General features: G+C 33.9%; 1 protein-coding gene across 3 annotated transcripts in view; it reads right to left on the reverse strand.

The window, feature by feature from the left end:
• Positions 1–22,417, reverse strand: part of LOC115235652 (transcription factor AP-2-epsilon) — a 227,574-nt gene that overhangs the window by 110,572 nt on the left and 94,585 nt on the right. Inside the window, exons 1-2 of one of the 3 annotated variants that reach the window (XM_029807563.1) lie at positions 17,167–17,289; positions 16,363–16,490 (exon numbers count right to left, since the gene is read on the reverse strand). The exons of 1 other annotated variant lie outside the window; for it this stretch is intronic. In XM_029807563.1, the coding sequence (XP_029663423.1) occupies positions 16,363–16,428 (66 nt within the window). In that variant the 5' untranslated portion in view covers positions 16,429–16,490; positions 17,167–17,289. Of the gene's footprint in view, positions 1–16,362; positions 16,491–17,166; positions 17,290–22,417 lie in introns of those variants that run through there. One more of the 3 variants, XM_029807564.1, reaches the window with a different exon arrangement.

Genomic DNA, 22,417 nt, shown 5'->3' on the forward strand with positions numbered 1-22,417 from the left:
GGAAAGAGATGCTAGATCGACATATATGTATAATTGCACTTATCGTTCCTTATCATCTTGCGATGCGCGATGTACGTTGAATTGCCTCATTAAATGTTTTGCCTCTTAGCTTCGCGTATATCTCTCTCTCTCTGTCAAACGAGCAATGTTGCTGACGGTCAGACAAAAATTGTGATATCTCACTTCATCTGTATTAGTATCTGCGTCCGATGACGAAAGAAACGACGACCAATTACAAGAGGCACAATAGTAGTGAGTGATTTGCATGTTAGTCTTACTGCTGATGCAGTAATCGCAGATCATTAATAGCGCGCAGTAATGCACTTAATCAGGAATCACACATACAATGTTAAGTTTTAAATATTACATTATTTTATTATAATTTTAAAAAAAGCCGTTCACACAATAAAATTCCGAAACTTTTATCATAATTTTTTATACTTATTACTCACTAGTATTTGTCAAATGTATTTGCATTGAATAAAAACTTTCTTGTGTAATAATATTTTGAATAAAATTAAGTACACGAAAATAAAGTATTGCAATATTTATGATAACTCTTTTAAAGATTAGATTAAATTAAAATTGATTTATAATAACAATAATGCTTTCCTTTCATGAAAATTTGTTTTTATAACAAACAGATTAAACATTTATTAAAATATGTAAAGTCGATTTGACACGAATAATGAGATTATGATCTACACATTTGTGCAACATTTAAGCTTAATTTATAAAAATAGCTGCATTATTGTTTATAATATTGATAAAATTATTGATACGCAAAACTTTTATGAAGAAGAAGAAAGAAAAATTAAATTATCTATAGAATTCATAGATAAAATGTTATATAATACGTTTTGAATTAAAGAACATCTATTTTGCAGATAGAAAAATATATTAAAGAGATGAAACCTCTCTTTTTGGGGTTTTTTTTTATGGTCGATAAAGATAGCCTATCCGCCGGCAGTAGCAGATGCTGGAGTCATCTGCTGGGAAATGGTACATAATACTCTTGTTACTGTTGAATCTTCCTATCCAGTACAGAAATCCTGCTTACCGACTACATTACCGACTACTGAAGATTACCCGGTTAGTTTCCGAAAGAGACATGAAGATATAGAGTTCTTCTATTATCTTCAACGTCTAAATTATCTAGCGGGCAAAGCAACCATTTTTTTCACAAAAAAGAAGAAATATATACGTGACGATAAACACACAGACACAAAATAATAATTACTATTAAAATTAATTGTTTTTATAAGTTCAATATTCAATATATGTTCTATAAAAAGCTGAAAGTTAAATGTAATGCAATACCATTATTCTGAGAAAATTATGAGATCACTAGAGTGATTATTTTTATGAATTTTATCATTGTTTTCTTTTTTTAAATTAGTATATTAATATTAAAATCTTAAACATTTTAGTTTATATTATTATTTTCAAGACTTACAAATATATATACAATATATCAATATTATATGGAAGTTTGTTTCGCTTTCTTTATATATTCAGCTGAAACGAAACTCGCTAGAGAAAATCGACTTTCCAACAAGAACTGGATATCTATCATGCGAGAACCGGTTTCGAGCTTTCCCAGCGTTTTATCATTATCTCAAACCGGATCTATGATTTAAGATCATTTCCCAGAAATTTACTATGACTTCAATCATTAAGGAAGATATCGTAGAGAATAACGATCTACATATATGAATAATGTGCTCTACCGTGTCGTTATGGATGGATACAAATTTACTTGCGTTAATAAATAATATTTAAAGAAAATGTGGATATATTAGAATCTGATAAGTAAAATCACATTTTCTCTTGTATATTCATGTTTATTGAAACTTTTGAGCATGATATGAGAGTATAGCACGAATATAACATTTTAAACATTTTCTTATAATTTAAAAGAACCCTTTTTTGACACGAGTATATTTTAAAGTTGATATTATATCTTTTACATGAGAATAAAAACGTTACTTAAGCATGGTTGCAAGAACAGTGGTAGACATAGCAAAAAATGTGAAAAATTTCTGTGTTTCCTCTGTGTATCTGCATGCTTGACAAGAAAAAGGAAACAAATATGCAACCGCTAAAGTAGAATATTACGGTGGGCGATGTCTTTCAGTAGTTCTTCGCTTTAAGTATTTTTGTTTTAATTTACCGATAGAAACAGAATTAAACTTATATTAATAAAACAGGAACGTTAAATTATATATCAGTTTGGATAAGTTTGCGAAATTATGCATTACATTTTCCAATCCGTCAAAGATTTGTTAAATCAAGTGCCACGGATAGTTCTATCTGAGAATATAATATATGTGAGATATAATACATTTAAACACATTAAAAATAGCTTATCAAATTTATATTATTTCTGTATTAAATATTTTCTTTAATATTTTATTATATATATATATATATAGATTTTGTTAATCTTCAATATCCGCAAATAGTACTATATTGTTTAATTAAAAAATTAATATAAAATTAATACTTTTCTCTCTCTCTTATACACATAAGTCACACACACACGTAATCTTTACACAATCACGTGTATGTATATAAATAATACGCATAAAAATAATTTAAAAAATGCGTAAAATTAAAACGTTATTTGATAGATATAAAAGGAGCATTTTTCGAATATCGAATTAGTGATTATCGATCTCGATTTGGATTGTTCCATACGATTGACACGGCGGGCGAAATGTAACGCTCATAATTTTGCTTGTTTCAGGCAAGATACAAGTCGATGAGGATTCGAAGCGCGTGTTAGATGCCGTCAAGGTTACGGAATGCCACATTACCTCACTTAAATCTATAGAAGTTGTAGGCCATGAAGTCGCAATAACCTATAATTTGCGGTTATTAAGCAAAATGAATGAGCGTTCGATCCTGCGAACGGGCTCATATAAGACTTTTGTTAATGATTGTTGCGCGCGGATCTTTCGAAATCGCTTAATGCGGTCTTCTCGAGATCTTCGCTTTGTGGTATACCGTAATTACTATTATTCCTGTCTTTCTGTCTATCAATCGCTATGATCTCCCGATAATTCTACATCCCAAGTGATTAAAAAAAAATTATGTACACACGTGGCAAAAGAATAAGTATTGTAGAATAAATTCCTTAAGACAAATTTAATAATAACTAAAATTATAAGTCAACGTGTACATTTAATGTTACTTGATATGTATATCATGTATGCCATATTGTTATCTTCACTTAAAGAAAATAAAGCTCAAGATTAATCACATGTAAATACAGTCAACTGTGCGAATCAAAAGTCGTAAATTGAAAAGTCGTAAATCTGTAATATCTCCGAGATTTGCTACGTTTAAGAAGAAAAACGAAATCATTTATCAGCGCATCTGAAAAAAAAAGTTTGAAGAGATAGTCCATAAATATAAACCATCCCAGACGGATTTTTGTAATAAAAAAAATTGATAACGCAAAGTTATTGAAATATTTGCTTATAGGAAATAACGTTGAGTTAACGGCAAAGTATATATATCTTCAACTTTATAGAATGCTCGTGCTCATATGGATCAGTTCGTACAAACAAACCGTAAATTGACGAGGCGCGCGAACCGCCCGAAAACGGCCCGCGGTTTTTCGACTTCTCGGGAAATATGTAATTACGCAAATTCCGCATCCATCTCAATTAGTACGCGTAAAGCGAAGGCTACGAGTAGCGCGCGTAGAAGAGAGCCGGCCGTCATCTTCGTGAGCGAAACCGCTAAAGCGAGCGCGCGACCACGCGTCTGTCTGCGACAAAAGCTAAAGGTTTTCCGTTTCTCACGTGAAAAGGGTAGAAAATGCCAGACAGGGTACCTGACAACCTATCGTTAATTCGATTTAACTCGGCAGACGTTGCCATTATCGTCGTGCAAAAAGTGCTTTTCACGATACGCGCCATCGATTCTCTATTCATTTTATTCCTCAAACGTCGACGATGATTTTAATGAATGATTTCTGATGATACGAATTACTTATCGATACTTGATCGATGGAGACTGCAGAAAAATTGATTACGCTAGTGATAGGCGATATAAATTTTAATAGATTGACGTTGGATTTCATTTCTTATATTTCTTCTCTCTCATTTTGTATATAATAAAAAAAAAACTTTGAATTATGTACGGTTTTTCTAAAAAGTTTTGCAAAATAATTTGAATGTTTCGTTAATCTATCACCCTCTGGTAATGTACGAATGTAAATGATTCAATCATGTTACGTACACTGAAAGTTCAATCGCTCAGAGAGCTGTTACATTTCACCCAACAAAATAAATATAAACAATTTAATTAAATATTTATTTATAGACTATTATATATTTTTCTCTGATTGTCCTTTTAGTAAATTCAAATAGGTATAGTACACTAAGTGGCGTTTTATCATCTCACGATAAACTCAATTTTCATCTCCGATCATCAAGATATTACCGGGATTAAATATTTGTTGTTATTTTATAAAATGTATCGTTGAGAGACCCGAATAGAAACTTTACTCCTATTTTCAATCTCAACTTTTTCACGTTTATGGATTCTAAAGAATAAGTTTAATTTATATAGGAAAATTGTGCCTCTCTCTCTCTCTTTCTTTCTCTATTTTATACCTGAAATAGGCAATAAACAAACGATTTATTATTTAGAGGTTTAAAAACAAACTTTCGAAAAAACTATATATTAAATAGTTTCAAAATATAATGATCTGACTGCTTAAAGTATCAAAGTAGACGTTAGATTGAAAATTAAGATCGTAAAAGAAAAATTTCTCGAAGACGCTCATAAAAAATATCAGAGTGAAAAATAAACCGAATAGTTATTGTGTCAACAACAAGACTGAACGACAACATTGAAGATTGAAGTACGCGATTATTGTGAAGAGAGAGAAAGAGAGAGAAAGAGAGAGTCTAACAATAAGAAATCGCGGCTTTTCCACGATTTCACGATCATCGGTCGGAACATATATTCGAACTTAAACGATTCTGTTCGGGTTCATTAATGTCGCGAATTTCGAGCGTTCGTCGAGTCGCGGCGAGAGCGGTCGTTAATAATGCGGTTTATATCGGCGTCGCCGACTCTCGCAAGGGAGGAGGTTGAGAACCCGAAGGTGGCTCGTGCTCGAGGATGACCTCTGACCGTGAAGACCGAGGAGTGAGACGAGGCCATGCCTGGGCACGCGAGGCCCAAGATTTCGCCCCGAGGCACGCGCAGGATCCTCTCCCTCCTCGTTCGTATCCCTCTCCTCTCCCCTCACCTCTCGCTCTTTTTCTCCTCCCTGCCCACCCTCGAAGGGGTCCCTCGCGCCCTTCTCGCTCGCTCTCGCCACGTATTCTGCGCGATTGGCTGGTGTCATGCCCGCGCGCACCTCTGCCTGTATATTGCATGATGTGTTGCATCAAGTGGCGGATGGAGAGACGCGAACAGTGGTTGCTTTGCAATCCACGTTCCTTCCCTCGCCTTTTCTCGAAACGACCAGGATCTGCCTATGATCTTTAATACATGGTTGGCCGAGTTACATATGTTCGAGTTGCTTGACTCGCTGCGTTCAAAATCACGATCGAAACGCATATTATATTCATTAATAACAGCAATAGGCTCAGAGTACTAATAATTACGTGGGAAAACTAGCAGATAAGAGCCAAGGCACGGGTATTGGTGGGCGAACTTATTATTGTCAAATTTTATTAACTAATGTACATAAAAAATGTACGTTTCACACCGTTCTTTCATCCATCTTCAATATGGATATAAATATATAAAGCTTACATTGGAATTTTAAATTTTGACGTACGCAATATTTGTTGAAATTAAATTTTAAATTAAAATTAATAATCAAAAAGGATGGTTCCCTAAAATCCGCGTGGAATCTGTACAAATTAGAGGACAACGTCCAAACACCATCGCTACACATATATCCGTCAGTGGTTTACAATATAATGATGACTAAAGTTGACCGGTTGATACGGTCACAAAAACAACGGTCGTAAAGATGGTCATAAACAAAGGTAAAAAAGAAAAAACAAAAACCATGGAAGAAAGACTAATGCGGCAAGTTTAGATAATCTTTAAATCCAATTCAAACTTTGAGATCAAATTTATATTTAAGTTTTCCAATCAATCAATTTTCGAATTTTTTGCAAGTTCTCCATTATAGAGGAAATACGTATAGGTCACAAAAACAAGTCATAAAACTAAAAACGATGGAAAAAAGGCAAATGCGACAAAATTAATTAATTTTTAAATTCAATCCAAATTTTTAATTAAATTTCCGTACATTTTAATGCACATTTGTTAATAAAATTTGACAATAATAAGTTCGCTCACCAATGCCCGCGCCTTGGGTCTTATCTGCCAGTTTTCTCACTTAATTATTATATTCATGTTATATTATTATTATTGAAACTCTGTTGTGTTTCTCGTTCATCGGAGTTTTACACGGGAATAACACATGCTCGTAAAATTATACGCCTCCTTCACTTTTGATAATCTTTTGTGTGGTTTTAGGAATTTAGTACTCTTAAAACTCTTAAGTAGAGATTATTGAGTTTCTGTCTGATATTAATATAAAAATTTTTAATTCCTCAAGAGGATTGCCGGATTTGTAATGGATTAATTTTCTACGCTGTAAAGAAAGAGTTTTACATCTATTTATTTCTTAAAACATTTAGATTTAAAGAAAAGTATCTCGCTATTCGAATAATTGAATATCTTCCCAAGATCTCCAGATACTTAGATTTTCCACAGACTCTACAAGTGTATATAAAATATGCAAAAATTCGCAAAACAACATAGTTGCAGTGACTGCCTCGGGCGCTACGCTCGTCTTGGCGTTATTTAATAATACAGCAATGTCACACTAATAGTCATGTATAGCCGCGTGTCTGTGTAAAATACGCGCGGGCGCGCGCACACATAGCGATACGAGTGAGTCCAAGTGGATATAAAGGTGGAAGGATGCACACCAGGTATATCCGCGGCAAACTTTCGAAGGGGGCGGTGTGAAGGGCGTAGCCCGCTAATTATAATTATACCACGAGAGTATTAGCAGCGTGAAATGCAACGTAAATTCTGGTGAAATACTCGCCGCCCCTCGGGGGTCCCGGACGGGCTCGTTTGCCAGCGAGCGCGCTTTGTTTCGCGTACGAGAGTCGGAGATCGACTCTTGCACTGTCGCAGCGTGTACACAAACGGTCGCAAATGCCTCTCACAAAGCCGGCCCGCTTCGCCAAAGGAGAAACGGGGACGAGCCGCGCTTTTCCTTTGCCCCGACGCCGCGCGGCTCGTCTTTGTCGCGGAAAAACATTAATGAGCACATATGAACGCGCATCAACGAGTTTGCTATCCAGAAAGAATTTTCCATCCCTTGTTTTCCTCTTAATTAACTCAATGATTCGCGGAGCGTAATTTGCACTGCGATAAACGAAACTCGCGCCACTTCATCTTTCTCTACGAATTAACAAGAACTATCAATAAAATATGTTTATCAATTAATTAAAATTTATTGGATTATTGTTGGAATATTATATGCATACTTAATTGATGTCGAGCACAAAAAAGCTAATATGTGATGTGTCTCGCGTATTGCTAAGATAATAATTGATAAGTCGAAATGTTAAATCGAATATACTTGGTCCGCGCGAACGTTATAAAAAATTTGTTTCTGAATTAAAACAAAATTATCAATAATAATATTGCCAACTAATAATGATCTGTGTTATATCCGATTATTTCATTTTTTTTTTTTTATATCGTGTAATAACACATGCAATTAATTAATAAAATCCAAAAAAAGTCAAGGAATATTGTGGTTATTTGATTTTCGGAAAATACGATGCAAGTTTGCGTAGCAACATCATCTTGCGTTGTTTTAACATATGTTATAAACATCTAATAAAGCAATTTTACAATGCAACAGGTATGCTCGAGCTGCTACGATAATGGGAGAGAGAAGTTGAGAAATTTGATATATACATATAATAAATGAATTTTTCTTCTTTAAAAGTGCAAAATTAATAATATTGAGATCAATATATACACGCGCATATAAATTACATATCAGTATTTCATTCTTTCCTGCATTTGTAAATCTTTGAATTTTTGTTGAACTTTTGGAGATTCGCAAACTTATAAAGAATTTAAAACTTATAGACATCTTAAAATCTAAAAAATTAAATCTCAATAAAAAGAATTTAAATGCTTTAAAATTATGAATTTAAAAAACATTTTAAATAACGCAAAAATATTTGAAATTTATCTTTTAAAAACTTTCAGCTCACAGCTCTTCAATATCGTAGTTAATGATTAAAAAAAAAAGCTTTGCAACAAATTATTGATAATTCCCACAAAATTTCTTCAACTCTTAGCAACAATGTATATATTACGCCTGCTCGCTGATCCTAATACACAGACAAAACATTCATCATTGTCTATTATTTCGAGGAACGCAACGACGCAGATTTTTTATTCGCTGCGCTTAAAACGCCTCGTTTCTTGGTCTAATTAATAACAGTAATTACACGTGCGCGTGTCATGCCAAAGTTCGCAGATACCCTTTGGCAGATTACGGCGTACACACACGCACGCACGTCCGTATTTGTCAGCAAGGACTTAGACACGACGCGGCGGCGCGACGCGAGAATTAAGCGTCGCGTTTCGAATCGGAACGGCCGGGGCGGTTTCTCCTAGTCGCACTAATAACATAGTGGCAAACTGATAATTAATAATGAAACTCGACGGGGAGAGAGAACGCGCCAGCCAGCACGGTTACGTTGAAAGGATCGCGATGTAGTGGGTGGACCCCCTTTTTCTCGTAATTGCAAGGTGTGGACGCGCTGCTTTACGTGCGATTCGCCCGAGCCGCAGAATGGTGGATGCCGAGAGAGCAACTAGAGGAACGGATACATATATATATATACACATATATATATAAAGAGAGAGAGAGGGACCGAACGGCGGCAGGGGAATGGTTAGATATATCCCGCGCGTGTAACACTCTGAGACTTATACTTAACCGTTCATTAGCGTGCCGGAGCGCGGTGTAGCTACGCCTTATTGCGGCGAACCGCGACGTCTTGAGGCGCGCATGCTGATGATCTAATCTAAAGCGCGATCTTGCATGCGATTCGAAATTTCTTACATTACTGCGCGCCAGAGTGTCTACTCTAATCTTGTAAAAAAATTCCCTGCGAATTCGCTGATCTTTCAGGTATTTTTGTTCAGAATTCCAGGTAAGGAGAGAATATTTTAAAGATTTTCTGATGCAATTTTCTAAAATAAGTTTTTTCATTGTACGTGTTTTCTAATGCTTTTCACTTATACAAAGGAAAAACACAAAGCCACTTAAGATTCAACCGTTAGATTTACAAATGTACTGAAAAAGAAATTGAAAATATAGCTTTCGAAGATAACAATTTTTAACTTGCATAACATTTTTATTTTTTATCCCTAAGAATTAAAATAAAGAATATGTACTGCATATTCAATATTTTGTTAAGACATTAAATATATAAAAACAGATATATATTTATATATATTTTATACTGCTTACAGTATAAGAGGAAAATTATCAAAAAGAGAGAATTTTTTTTTAATTCCCTGAGTCCCAATAAAATTCCATGAGAATTTTCTGATTTCTCCAGGTATAAAAAATTCTCTGAGAATTTCAGATTTTCCATATTTTTCCAGGAAGTAGACACCCTATGCGCGTATGTGGAATTTTTCAGTTGATTGATTTCTTTTTTTCTACAATTTTTGTCTCGACTTTCTTCCCCGTCGATCTTTTCTCTTTTTTAGATAGATCTCATTAATAATATTGGCTAATTGCTATATGTATAGTTGTTTATATTTGGAAAGTAATACTCTTTTTGCACTCATTTTTAAGAAATCTATGTATATACTTGGTTCGATGAAAACTTGAATCATATTTTAGCGGCTTTATATATAAAAGAAATAATTAAAAGAAGAAATATATATGTATATATCTCAAGGTATATACGATTGAGGATATTATTTTCTTTTAATGATCTTAACATGTATAATATTCTGTTTGAGCAAATATATCACTAGTGGCAGAGAATTTGAAATATGTTAAAGTATAATTTGAAATTGTCACTTTCCTTCTGTTGATTTCTGTTAATCGAATAAAAACATTGTCGTTTTCGTCAAGATTAGATTCGTTATCCAAGCAAAGATCGGAGCAAAACAAGTTTCTTCTCAACTCTTATAAGAAAGGTAAAAAAATAAGCTTCTTCTCAATTTTTATAATTAAAGATAAAATAGCATAACCATTCTATAATATTAATTAGAGAAACGTTCATAATTAAAATTAAGATTATATGCAACTAATGTGAAGCAGCTTTCTAAAGCGTTGAAAGAAAGGAATCTTGCCTACGTAAAACTTGAGTTTAAATACATTGACGAGTCGAAGAAAGAATGAAGCGAGAGGACGATTCGCCGTGGGTGATAATGCCTGTTTGCTTTGAAAATTAAAATCGACTGCGCAGCATGATTGTTTTGAGACAAAACGACCCATTGCCGTGGGAGACGAGCACGATATGATACGGAAACTAGAAACGATGGAGAAAGCGAATGATCGCGCTAGGAATCAATTTACCAAAACAATATAAAGGGAATCCCGCTCGAGGATTCGCGAGAAATTCACAAATTTACAAGTTACAAGAAAAATTTTTGCGTATATATAATTATCGATTCGTGTATCTTGCCAATGAAAATCGCACTGTTTCGATTGGTGCTTTTGTGTTGGGCGATTGGCACGCGAGGAGCTAATCAACATAGTTGATCAACATAGATTAGCCCCTCGGTGGATGAATGAAACTAATATAATATTTGTATCACATAAATGACATACTGGCGCATGGATCGGCATTTCATCTTTCGTATGTAAATACGTTGGCCGGAAAAATCCAGTGAGTGGAAAAAGTCATGGTAAATTGTGCTTTTTACTATCCTGGACTTTATCCAATGGAATAAACTGGCAAAAACTATAAAAATAACTAATAAGTAACACTAAAATTATTTATATAATTTTATGCAAAAACATATCTTTTAGCTTTAATAATAAATCATACTAAAATCGCTATAATTTAAAAAAATGTAATCAATATAATAATAAAGTCTTTTTAAATTCCAATTAAATGTGAAATTTAAAATTTGTTAAGACATTAAATATATAAAAACAGATATATATTTATATATATTTTATACTGCTTACAGTATAAGAGGAAAATTATCAAAAAGAGAGAATTTTTTTTTAATTCCCTGAGTCCCAATAAAATTCCATGAGAATTTTCTGATTTCTCCAGGTATAAAAAATTCTCTGAGAATTTCAGATTTTCCATATTTTTCCAGGAAGTAGACACCCTATGCGCGTATGTGGAATTTTTCAGTTGATTGATTTCTTTTTTTCTACAATTTTTGTCTCGACTTTCTTCCCCGTCGATCTTTTCTCTTTTTTAGATAGATCTCATTAATAATATTGGCTAATTGCTATATGTATAGTTGTTTATATTTGGAAAGTAATACTCTTTTTGCACTCATTTTTAAGAAATCTATGTATATACTTGGTTCGATAAAAACTTGAATCATATTTTAGCGGCTTTATATATAAAAGAAATAATTAAAAGAAGAAATATATATGTATATATCTCAAGGTATATACGATTGAGGATATTATTTTCTTTTAATGATCTTAACATGTATAATATTCTGTTTGAGCAAATATATCACTAGTGGCAGAGAATTTGAAATATGTTAAAGTATAATTTGAAATTGTCACTTTCCTTCTGTTGATTTCTGTTAATCGAATAAAAACATTGTCGTTTTCGTCAAGATTAGATTCGTTATCCAAGCAAAGATCGGAGCAAAACAAGCTTCTTCTCAACTCTTATAAGAAAGGTAAAAAAATAAGCTTCTTCTCAATTTTTATAATTAAAGATAAAATAGCATAACCATTCTATAATATTAATTAGAGAAACGTTCATAATTAAAATTAAGATTATATGCAACTAATGTGAAGCAGCTTTCTAAAGCGTTGAAAGAAAGGAATCTTGCCTACGTAAAACTTGAGTTTAAATACATTGACGAGTCGAAGAAAGAATGAAGCGAGAGGACGATTCGCCGTGGGTGATAATGCCTGTTTGCTTTGAAAATTAAAATCGACTGCGCAGCATGATTGTTTTGAGACAAAACGACCCATTGCCGTGGGAGACGAGCACGATATGATACGGAAACTAGAAACGATGGAGAAAGCGAATGATCGCGCTAGGAATCAATTTACCAAAACAATATAAAGGGAATCCCGCTCGAGGATTCGCGAGAAATTCACAAATTTACAAGTTACAAGAAAAATTTTTGCGTATATATAATTATCGATTCGTGTATCTTGCCAATGAAAATCGCACTGTTTCGATTGGTGCTTTTGTGTTGGGCGATTGGCACGCGAGGAGCTAATCAACATAGTTGATCAACATAGATTAGCCCCTCGGTGGATGAATGAAACTAATATAATATTTGTATCACATAAATGACATACTGGCGCATGGATCGGCATTTCATCTTTCGTATGTAAATACGTTGGCCGGAAAAATCCAGTGAGTGGAAAAAGTCATGGTAAATTGTGCTTTTTACTATCCTGGACTTTATCCAATGGAATAAACTGGCAAAAACTATAAAAATAACTAATAAGTAACACTAAAATTAATTATATAATTTTATGCAAAAACATATCTTTTAGCTTTAATAATAAATCATACTAAAATCGCTATAATTTAAAAAAATGTAATCAATATAATAATAAAGTCTTTTTAAATTCCAATTAAATGTGAAATTTAAAAAAAAAACTTCAGAGATATATATATATAAGTAACAAAATTAAACATTTTTATGAATATAGATCTGGTTCGCATTTACCGTTCAATATCTTCTAACAAAAAATAAATTTGTTTACTACATCGATTAAGAAGACATTTCCTAATCTATTAAGAGGATTTTACTTTGGATAAAGCTTAAATTAGAATACATTATATCAATTGATAAATAAAGATAAGAAGATTTTCTATTTATTTTAATATTTTTACTAGAAAAGATTAGCTTGTTTGTCGGTATTTTCCGGAAAATACCAGTTTTTATTATTGGCACGGATTTTATCCAAGAAATATGAAATTTTGCCAACCCTGTATGTAACACGACATATCGATACGCGTTTATGCCGACGATCGAGTCCAATTGTAATTTCGATGAATCGCATCTCTCCGATATTAAGGACGTGAAAAAATACTTTATCTGTCACGTTTTCACATTCACGAATAAATGATACAGGGCGTGATACTTTGTTTGCGTCAGATATTATATTATATTTGCGAAATTATCGTCTTAAAATCTCTATTTCCGGAATAAAATATGAGATCGAGCGAAGAGAGTGAAGAACATCAGTATAACTATTCTCTCTTTTCATTCCTTTTTTTTTTTACCGAGCTCCCGCCATTTTATCCCCTTTATTCCACTCCCGCCGTTACTCTTCGTTGGTACCTTTTTCTCGGGCTTATTTCTATTCTCTCTCTTTCGCTCTCTTATCGCGCGATTCCTCCTTACGCTCCTTTTCCCCTTTTTTTTCCTTCTCCCCCCCTCCAATCTCCGACGTCGTTTCTACCGTCGAGGAGCTTGGACTTTGCCGAGGACTAAAACGAGACTCGACACAAATAAGATAATCTCCATTATAAACTCGGGGGTAGGGTAAGTAAACGATGAGGAGTTATTTACTTGGCTCTCGGAAAGAGGGGAGAAAGGGAATACAAAGTAATAACAATGGAATGAGAATAAGAAGGAAGGTTTGAGAGAATCCGCCGCGGTGCCGAGTTTGAAGTCGCGTAGGCGCATTAAAGGGGGGGTCTGCTTGTGCGCGCCGCGTTATTATCCAAAGCAAATGGCCTCTCTTCCAACATCGGGTTTCCCGTCTAATTCCGTGAAACCGTGGAACACGCCGCGCGCGGCCATCCAAGTTCTCAACGTCGTTAAGCGTCATGCGACGAGATACGTTGCGATCCATCGCGATGGCTCGCTCGCGAGGATAATTCGAGGACACGTGTACGTAGTATATCATCGAGGTCGCACCTTTCTTTCAATTTCGCACGCCGCGCGAATTATAACACCTGTCCCTCTGCTGGTGCGTATATATCAGTCTCTCTACACTGTAAAAAGACTGACTGAAACTTCAGATAAAATGTCTGCAGCTTTTTTTTTTACAGACGCACTATCTAAATTTTCAGACAGAATGCTGTCTGAATTTTCAGACACTTTTCTGAACTTTCAGAAAAACGATTCTAATGATTAAAACAGATTATCTGAAATTTCTTTCAGATATCCAGATCTGAAAATTCGGAACAAAATGTCTGAATTTTTAGAAAATTTTTTACGCTATATGTTTATATCATATGTGTTGTGTAAAAATTCGTTTCAATTTTTACGGTGCGTATATATCAGTCTCTCTACACTGTAAAAAGACTGACTGAAACTTCAGATAAGATGTCTGCAGCTCTTTTTTTTAACAGACGCACTATCTAAATTTTTAGACAGAATGCTGTCTGAATTTTCAGACACTTTTCTGAACTTTCAGAAAAACGATTCTAATGATTAAAACAGATTATCTGAAATTTCTTTCAGACACCCAGATCTGAAAATTCGGGAAAAAATGATTCTGAATTTTTAGAAAATTTTTTACGCTATATGTTTATATCATATGTGTTGTGTAAAAATTAGTTTCAATTTTTACGGTAGTGTCACGTGTGACTTTTCTGAACTTTCAGAAAAACGATTCTAATGATTAAAACAGATTATCTGAAATTTCTTTCAGATATCCAGATCTGAAAATTCGGAAAAAAATGTCTGAATTTTTAGAAAATTTTTTACGCTATATGTTTATATCATATGTGTTGTGTAAAAATTCGTTTCAATTTTGACGGTAGTGTCACGTGTGTTTTTAAAACACCGTTTTGTAATTAACGCCAACATCGCGCGGACATTGTTTCCGACAAGTGTTTCCAGCAATTTTCGTTGTTGTTATAACATCAATTCTGTCTATGTTATTTCTTTATAAATCAATCCAGATCTCTCGAATGTATTCACACGAGCGAGTAATATAATCGATACGTCTAGACGTACTGAACTTTGTATTACGAGTTTCTACACGAGTTCGAGCTCTCTTACATGCTATAATATATTCCGGAGATTTTCCGGATAATAACGTCTGAAAACATGTTTATAAACGGATACCTGAAATCTTCTCGCTTTCTCTTAGCTAATACTTCTTGTAAAATGCTATTTAGAATCTTATATATCGTCTTTCGATATATATTTTACTGCTTTATTAAATATCATCTTATTCAAATTCTTGCGTTGTTATTAAGTTTAATAAAGAGCATTGCAATTTCATAATTTATCACATCTTATAAATTCATCATAAATATTTATAATACTAATTCCTAAACAATTATTATGTTAATGTTGTTTTCAATTACGCGAGTTCCAAAAACTTTGTTGCATTAACAGTTATAATGCTCTTATCAAGAGGAGATAATCGAATCTTATACGTTGTAAACGTTGTAAATATTTACGGGAATTGCTGAAACTGCTAGATTGCGTAATTTTCTCAACGGTAATAATATTTGTTGCATAATCACAAATTTATCGCGACGATATTAAACATTACAATTTTTCCGTAAACCATATTTATGCGCGCAAAAAGCAACTTTTTCGAACGTAATATATCATCGTTAATTTAACCGCGAGTCATTAAAAATACAAAAGGCACTTCCATTACTCCAAGCGTTTGCTGGTAATTAAATAATTTATATTTTCAGTATGATTAAAAAAGTTGCGATATGTGAGCAGAGAAAAAGGGACAGAGAGAAAGAGAGTTCTGATAACAGAACCCTCTCCGTTACCGTCGGACGTGTAAAAATATCGCTGCGCATTTCAGTGAAAATCTCGATAAAATTACGAAGCGCCAAGCCGCGGTAGGAACGCTTTGAAAAACTTGACAGACTATTAATTGAATAAAAATACGAATGTTCGTAAATATTGTCGATACAAATCCTTTGTGTCGCGTGCATTTGTCGGCGTTCAACGTTTAGCGTGGCACGATGCGTGCGCACAGAGAAAACGCGACGATACGAAGACATCAAAAGGGTCCGAGAGCAGGGAATATCGAATAATAGCGGTGCCGCCAAGTATTTCATGAATCCGCAGAAGAAAAGGTCATCAAGCGCGACCCCCGCATTTGCGAGCGATTGAGGCGATCGCGTGTGTCTTACATAAGCGCAACGCACTCACCCAAGATGCGCCGCAGTCAGCACCGCCTCCGAGAGTCTGAAAGGCCGGCATGCATCTGAACGTCATTCTGAGCTCTACCGCCAAATTATTATCCAAAGGTCGATCGCGGTTCTCCGGTCACAACTTACCTAGAACAAAGCGAAACACTTAGTTAGCGATCAAGCGGACTTTGTTCATTACGGGACGTAAGATACAGTTGGAGAGTTTGTTTTCTCGTCAAAAAATATGCCAGTGAATTTTTGTGTTAAATATTTAACACATTCATGTGTTAATTTAACATTAACCAAATTAGATAGCTCCGTTAGTTAAAAATTAAAAATAAGGACAAAAAACGGTATAAGGAGCAAACGCAGTACTTGAGACGCAAAAAAACAATATTTATTGATTGACAATAATAGTAAAATGTTATAAATTGCGTACGTTTCGACCCTTTTTTGGGTCATCTTCAACGCTAATTAACGGTAACAAAAATTAAAGAAAAAACGAATGAAATAACGGTACATAAGTAAGATCGTTGGTGATGTCAAATAGTTAAAAAACGCAAAATTATAATAAAGATAGGTCACATAAATACGTTAAATTGAGAAGATTATCTCTCAAGTCACATAAGACTGTGTTTATTGTGCAACGGTGCATCTTTCAGTTGCTTGATTCACAGCTGAATATTCAGAAAAGCTTAACTAAGGAGGAATAGGTCCTTATACATGTCCGAGACTCCTCCTTACTGTGATCTACAACACATAGTCACGAATTGCCGAAAGAAATCAAACGGAGGTAAAAAAATGGCCAATGTGAGTTACTTACAATGCACCGAGTAAATGCCGCAGATGTAATGCGGGGCCTCAACTTATCACATTCAAATTAAGAACTGCATAATTCTAATTATGATGTGTGTCTTGACGATCTTGTCTCAAAGACCTTACGAGAGGCACTAACGTATCTCTTTGAATGTGACAAGGTGAGGCATGAAAACATAGATACAGGGAAGAACAAAACAAACACGCGAGATGTTTAAATCTTCGACAACTTGTTAATGACTTGCGTATAAATGTCTGATAAAAGTTCAAGCTATCCTTTTGACGTTTAATAAATATCATTTCAGAAATTAAACGTTTATTAAAAAAAGACTCGTTATCTAAAATCTCAACGTCATTCCACTCAAATTCAAGTTCAATTCTGTGATCCGTGATCACTGAACGAGTCGTTGTGTTCCTTCTGATATGATTCCGATGTTGTGATATGTAATTGTCTGCTGGTCTGACCAACGTACGATGCATCGCAATTATTACAATTAATTTTGTAAACTATGTTATTGTACGTAGTTTTCGGCATCATATCTTTGTGTGTTTTTATGAACCTGCACATTTTGTTGAGACCACAATAAAAAATTTTAATATTAAGCTCAAAAAAAGGATCGAAACGTACGCAATTTATAACTTTTTTACTATTATTGTTAATCAATAAATATTGTTTTTTGCGCCTCAAATACTGCGCTTGCTCCTTATGCCGTTTTTTGTCCTTATTTTTAATTTAACATATTATATTAATTGAACTCAGATGTTAAATTATTAAAACAACTGAAAAAAGTGTAAAAATAACATAATGTGTACTTATTTTTAATTTTACTCAATAGATATGTTCCGCGTTATTAATGAGGATTTATCTATTAAAATTTACAGAAAAAAAATGTTGATTTTATTCTATAATAGGAGTGAGAGTGACTACATATTATCAATAACCTTTTCTTCTATATTAATTTTATCATTAAAAATATGTATATTGATTTTACACAAAATTTATTTCAAAAAAATTACTGGAATATTAACATAGAATTAATGTCACCATTTAACATAAATTTATGTGGATCATTTGGGATATGCGATATGTATATGTTAAATTTAAGCCAAATTTTCCAACTGTGTAAGATTACAGTTTATATAAAAAATTGTATAATTCTATATCGCCCACCCGTTTCTTAAAAATCTCTTTTTGCAAAATATTTCTGATGTCCTTATCTTCCAGGGATTATCCGAATATCGACGTAAAATTACAATAAACGCAACTTTTTTCTTTAGTTTTCTGATGCTTCCAAGATCCCGCGTTCGAGAGTTCCATAAGACGCGCGATTGGTAACGCATCGTTCGTCGATTATCTCCCGGCGTACCGAATCTGCATAACGTCATGCAGATGCCACGGAAAATATGTACGAGCATATATATATATTGCAGAACGAAAAGTCCACCGGTATCAGCGGCGCCCTTCGCGATCGCGATTATAGATACCGAAAGATCTCGGCGATAAGCGAGGGCGCGTCGTAGAAGGGTCCGATTATCCGAGGCTCATTAAGCGCGCGAACGCGCGTGTCCTTTAAGCGGATAGCCTGGCATTTACGCAATAAATTGAGATTATTGCGGGACACAATGCATTACGAGAAGCTCTAATCGTCGCGACGGTTCATTTTCAGTAGCTTACGGTATGTTAAATGTTAACCGTCGCGCGGGAAATTGTGCGTATTTTACTGGAATCTTTTGTGTGCTGTTTCTCTTGTGCGTTTGTAACATTGTAAAAAAAATTCACTGATATTTTAGACAAAGTGTCTGCAGCTTTTTTGCAGACATACTGAATTTTTAGACACATTTCAATTTCCAAACAAACTTTTTTGAACTTTCAGAAAGACGACTCTAATGATTAGGACAGATTGTTCGAAATTCGGACAAATGTGTCTAAATTTTTAGAAAATTTTTTTACCGTAAAGTTCCTGTTTTCTACGTAAATATAAATCACTAATAAACAAACTGTCAAAAAACAATGGCGATTCTGTGCTCTTAATATTATAATACTTAAGAACTTTAAAAAAATAAAGTTTAAATAAATTAAATAATATAGGAACGTTATTTTATAACTAGAAACGATATTTTACAATTCGTTTTTTTTTTTTTTTTTTTTACTACAACAGAAAAATTTAATTTAAAGCCCTTTGTTACACAATATTTAATATCGGTAATTAAAAATGCACAATATTTGGCCGATTTAAATTCGAAAAAAAATCCGACCGCGAAAAAAACAGGAATGCTGAAATGTTCGACATTGTTCGATATGATTCATCACGTATCATCGCGTTCATCTCGATAGACCGTTCGGATGCTGTGATTCCATCATCGACTGTTTGAAATGTCAGTAATTCAGGAGCAATCGAGATATCGGCGGGAGATCACGATGTATTTCGCGCGGCCAGGAATCCCAAAAATCCGGCCGCACACTGTTGCGTAAGCGGAGCTCTCTTCTCGTCCTTTTCGAAGGGGTTATTAGGCCGAGCGCAGAGCGCATTCTTTCGCGCGTCCAAATAAGACCATAAGGAATGAAAAGGAGATGTAAAAGAAGAAGAGGATGTCGACAGAAGACAAGGAGAGGGAGATAGAACGTGGACCTATAAGAAGAAGTAAAAGAAACGGTAGAAAAAGAGGCAAAGAGCGCGCCGAGATGAGATTCTGCAAGAGATAGAAAGGGACAGCGACTGCCCACTCTTTCTCTTATCTGACGAAATCTATTCGGTTCTTCCGAGCGACGACTCGTTTGTACACGATTTGTGTTTCAATACAAAATAAGTAAATATGTTACCGTAACACACGATCTTTGGGCATTTGAAATAAATTAAAAAATTTGCACGTTTAAAGATTAAGGAGGAATTAAGGAGGACGGATCAGCTAAATAAATCTAATACATTTCGAGATTCATGAATTTGACATCGCATACACGTACAAAACACTTTTAACTTCTTAAAATGTAAAATTGATAATTAATTTGTAAATTAAAGTAAAGATTTGCTCTGTAGAATCTAATTTAATCTCAAAATCGAAAATATTTTCTTATATCGAACTTTTTTATAATGATTGTACTACGATTTTAACTGTACGACACAAAAATTAGTGAAAATGAAAATTTTATTTCACGCATTTCGAAATGTATTAGATTTATTAACTTTTGACGTAACTGATCCGCCCAATTCCTTTTTAAGGATGTTTTAACTGTATAATAGTAGCAAAAAAACTGTCGAAATTAAAAAAAAACATTTCTTACGTTTAAACTGTTAGAAAAATCAAATAAATAAATTTGGATTATAAAGAGAATTAAAGTATCACAAAATAATATGATTTTTAATATCTTCACAAAAAGAAATAATTGTAATTAATATTTTTCTTAATTTATGACAAAAACTTTTGGGCATGAATACCTCCTGAAATCAACTGCAAGAATCAAAGAAAACGAGTAATTTACAAGATTTTGGGTTACTATAAGTATTTTACTACAACTTTTAGTAAATAATTTTTAAACGAGTAAATGGATCTAAATCAAGTTTTGCACAATTGTTTATTAGAGTTTTGTTAATATATGTGACAATTTTTATTTCGCTGGCATTTTTTTCCTTGTCAAATTTAATAAAATTCAATAAATGCTACGATACGCGATTTTCTATAAGAGAATCAATTCAAACCTTGAACTTAAATAATTTCCAAATCATAAAGAGAATTGTGCTCAGGTTTTGCACAGATATTGTTTCGTAGTGTATTGATTATATAGTGTATTGATCGTAGATTGTTCTACTATTTCTTCTGGTCTACAAAATTTTCATGCTTTTATCAATGTTTTGACATATGACACATACATCCTTAAATCCGTTTTGATTTCTCTCTCGATCGAATCAATCTCGCGCGTATCCTGGCATGAGAATTCATTCATTCCGAAATGAACAAAAAAAGCATCGAAAAAGGAAAATCCGACTTTTTCGCTTCATCCTCCGCCGTCTGTTTCGCGCTCCGCATTTCGGCGCGGGAAACGCGAGCCCTTGCTGATGTCGCTTCGGGAATGAATAATGGATTCGCGCGCAGCCATGCCGGGTATACTCGGTTGAATATTCATAATGCATCTCTACGTCATCCCATGCATGAGGATAACACGCGAGTGTATGCGTGCGCGTGCGCAAAAGAGTGCACCGTTTCGTTGGCCATGCCATGCCGCATGCATGCTCTTCGCCTCTTCTGTTGCACGCGTGGCTCGCGTGCGTGCTCGCGCGCGCGTGTACCCTTAACCGGAGCCGAATCGAAGCGAACCGCACAGCGCACACGCCAATGGGCCGTCGCGAGTCGGAGGGACGCTTAAATTTAATCAGCTATCGGTATTTTATGTATTCAACATTGAACGCCACGATAAATAATAACGTTACTTGGAAATTTCTTGCTAGCAGACTCTTTAATAATTTGTAAAAAAATTATTGTAATTTTGTATTTTGTGATTCTCAAAACGTTGCAAATAACGAAAGTATATGTTTTGTAAAGTTTTGAAGAGAAGAAAGAAAGAGAGGAAAACGAAGATGTGTTACGGGCGGGATCCTTTGCAGGATGTCCTCTCTACTCAAATCTATTAAAAAAATTCCCTGATCTTCCAGATATTTTTGATAAAAATTCCAGATAAAGAGAATATTTTAAAGATTTTTTATATGATGTAACTTCCTCTAAAATAATTTTTTTTATTGCATGCGTTTTCTAATGTTTTTCATTGATACGAAGGAAAAACACAGAGCCTCTTAATTTCAAGTGCTATATTTGTGTACACACACACACACACACACACACATGTACTGAAAAAAAAAATTGAATAACTTTCGTAAGATAAGCATTTTTCACTTGCATAAAGTTGTCATTTTTTTATTATTAAAAATTATAATAAAGAATATGTATTGCATATTCAATATTTTATTAAGACATTGAGTATACATATAAACATAACGATATAGATATATATTTATAAATTTATTAACACATAATTCACTTGGCTTGCCAACTGTTTGCAATATGAAAGCAAAATTATCCGAGAGAATTTTTAAAAAAATTCCTTGGATCTCAATAAAATTCCATGAGAACATCCTAATTTTGCCAGATATATAAAAAAATCCCTAAGAATTCCAAGTTTTCTATATTTTTCCAGAAAATAGACACCCTACTTTAATTCTTTGTAGATGAATGGAGGAATTTTGGAATGAACGAAAATTGAATTCATA

The sequence above is a fragment of the Formica exsecta genome, unplaced genomic scaffold, assembly GCF_003651465.1.
Source record: "Formica exsecta isolate Colony F162 unplaced genomic scaffold, ASM365146v1 scaffold229, whole genome shotgun sequence".
In the NCBI taxonomy this organism is placed as follows: Eukaryota; Metazoa; Arthropoda; class Insecta; order Hymenoptera; family Formicidae; genus Formica; species Formica exsecta.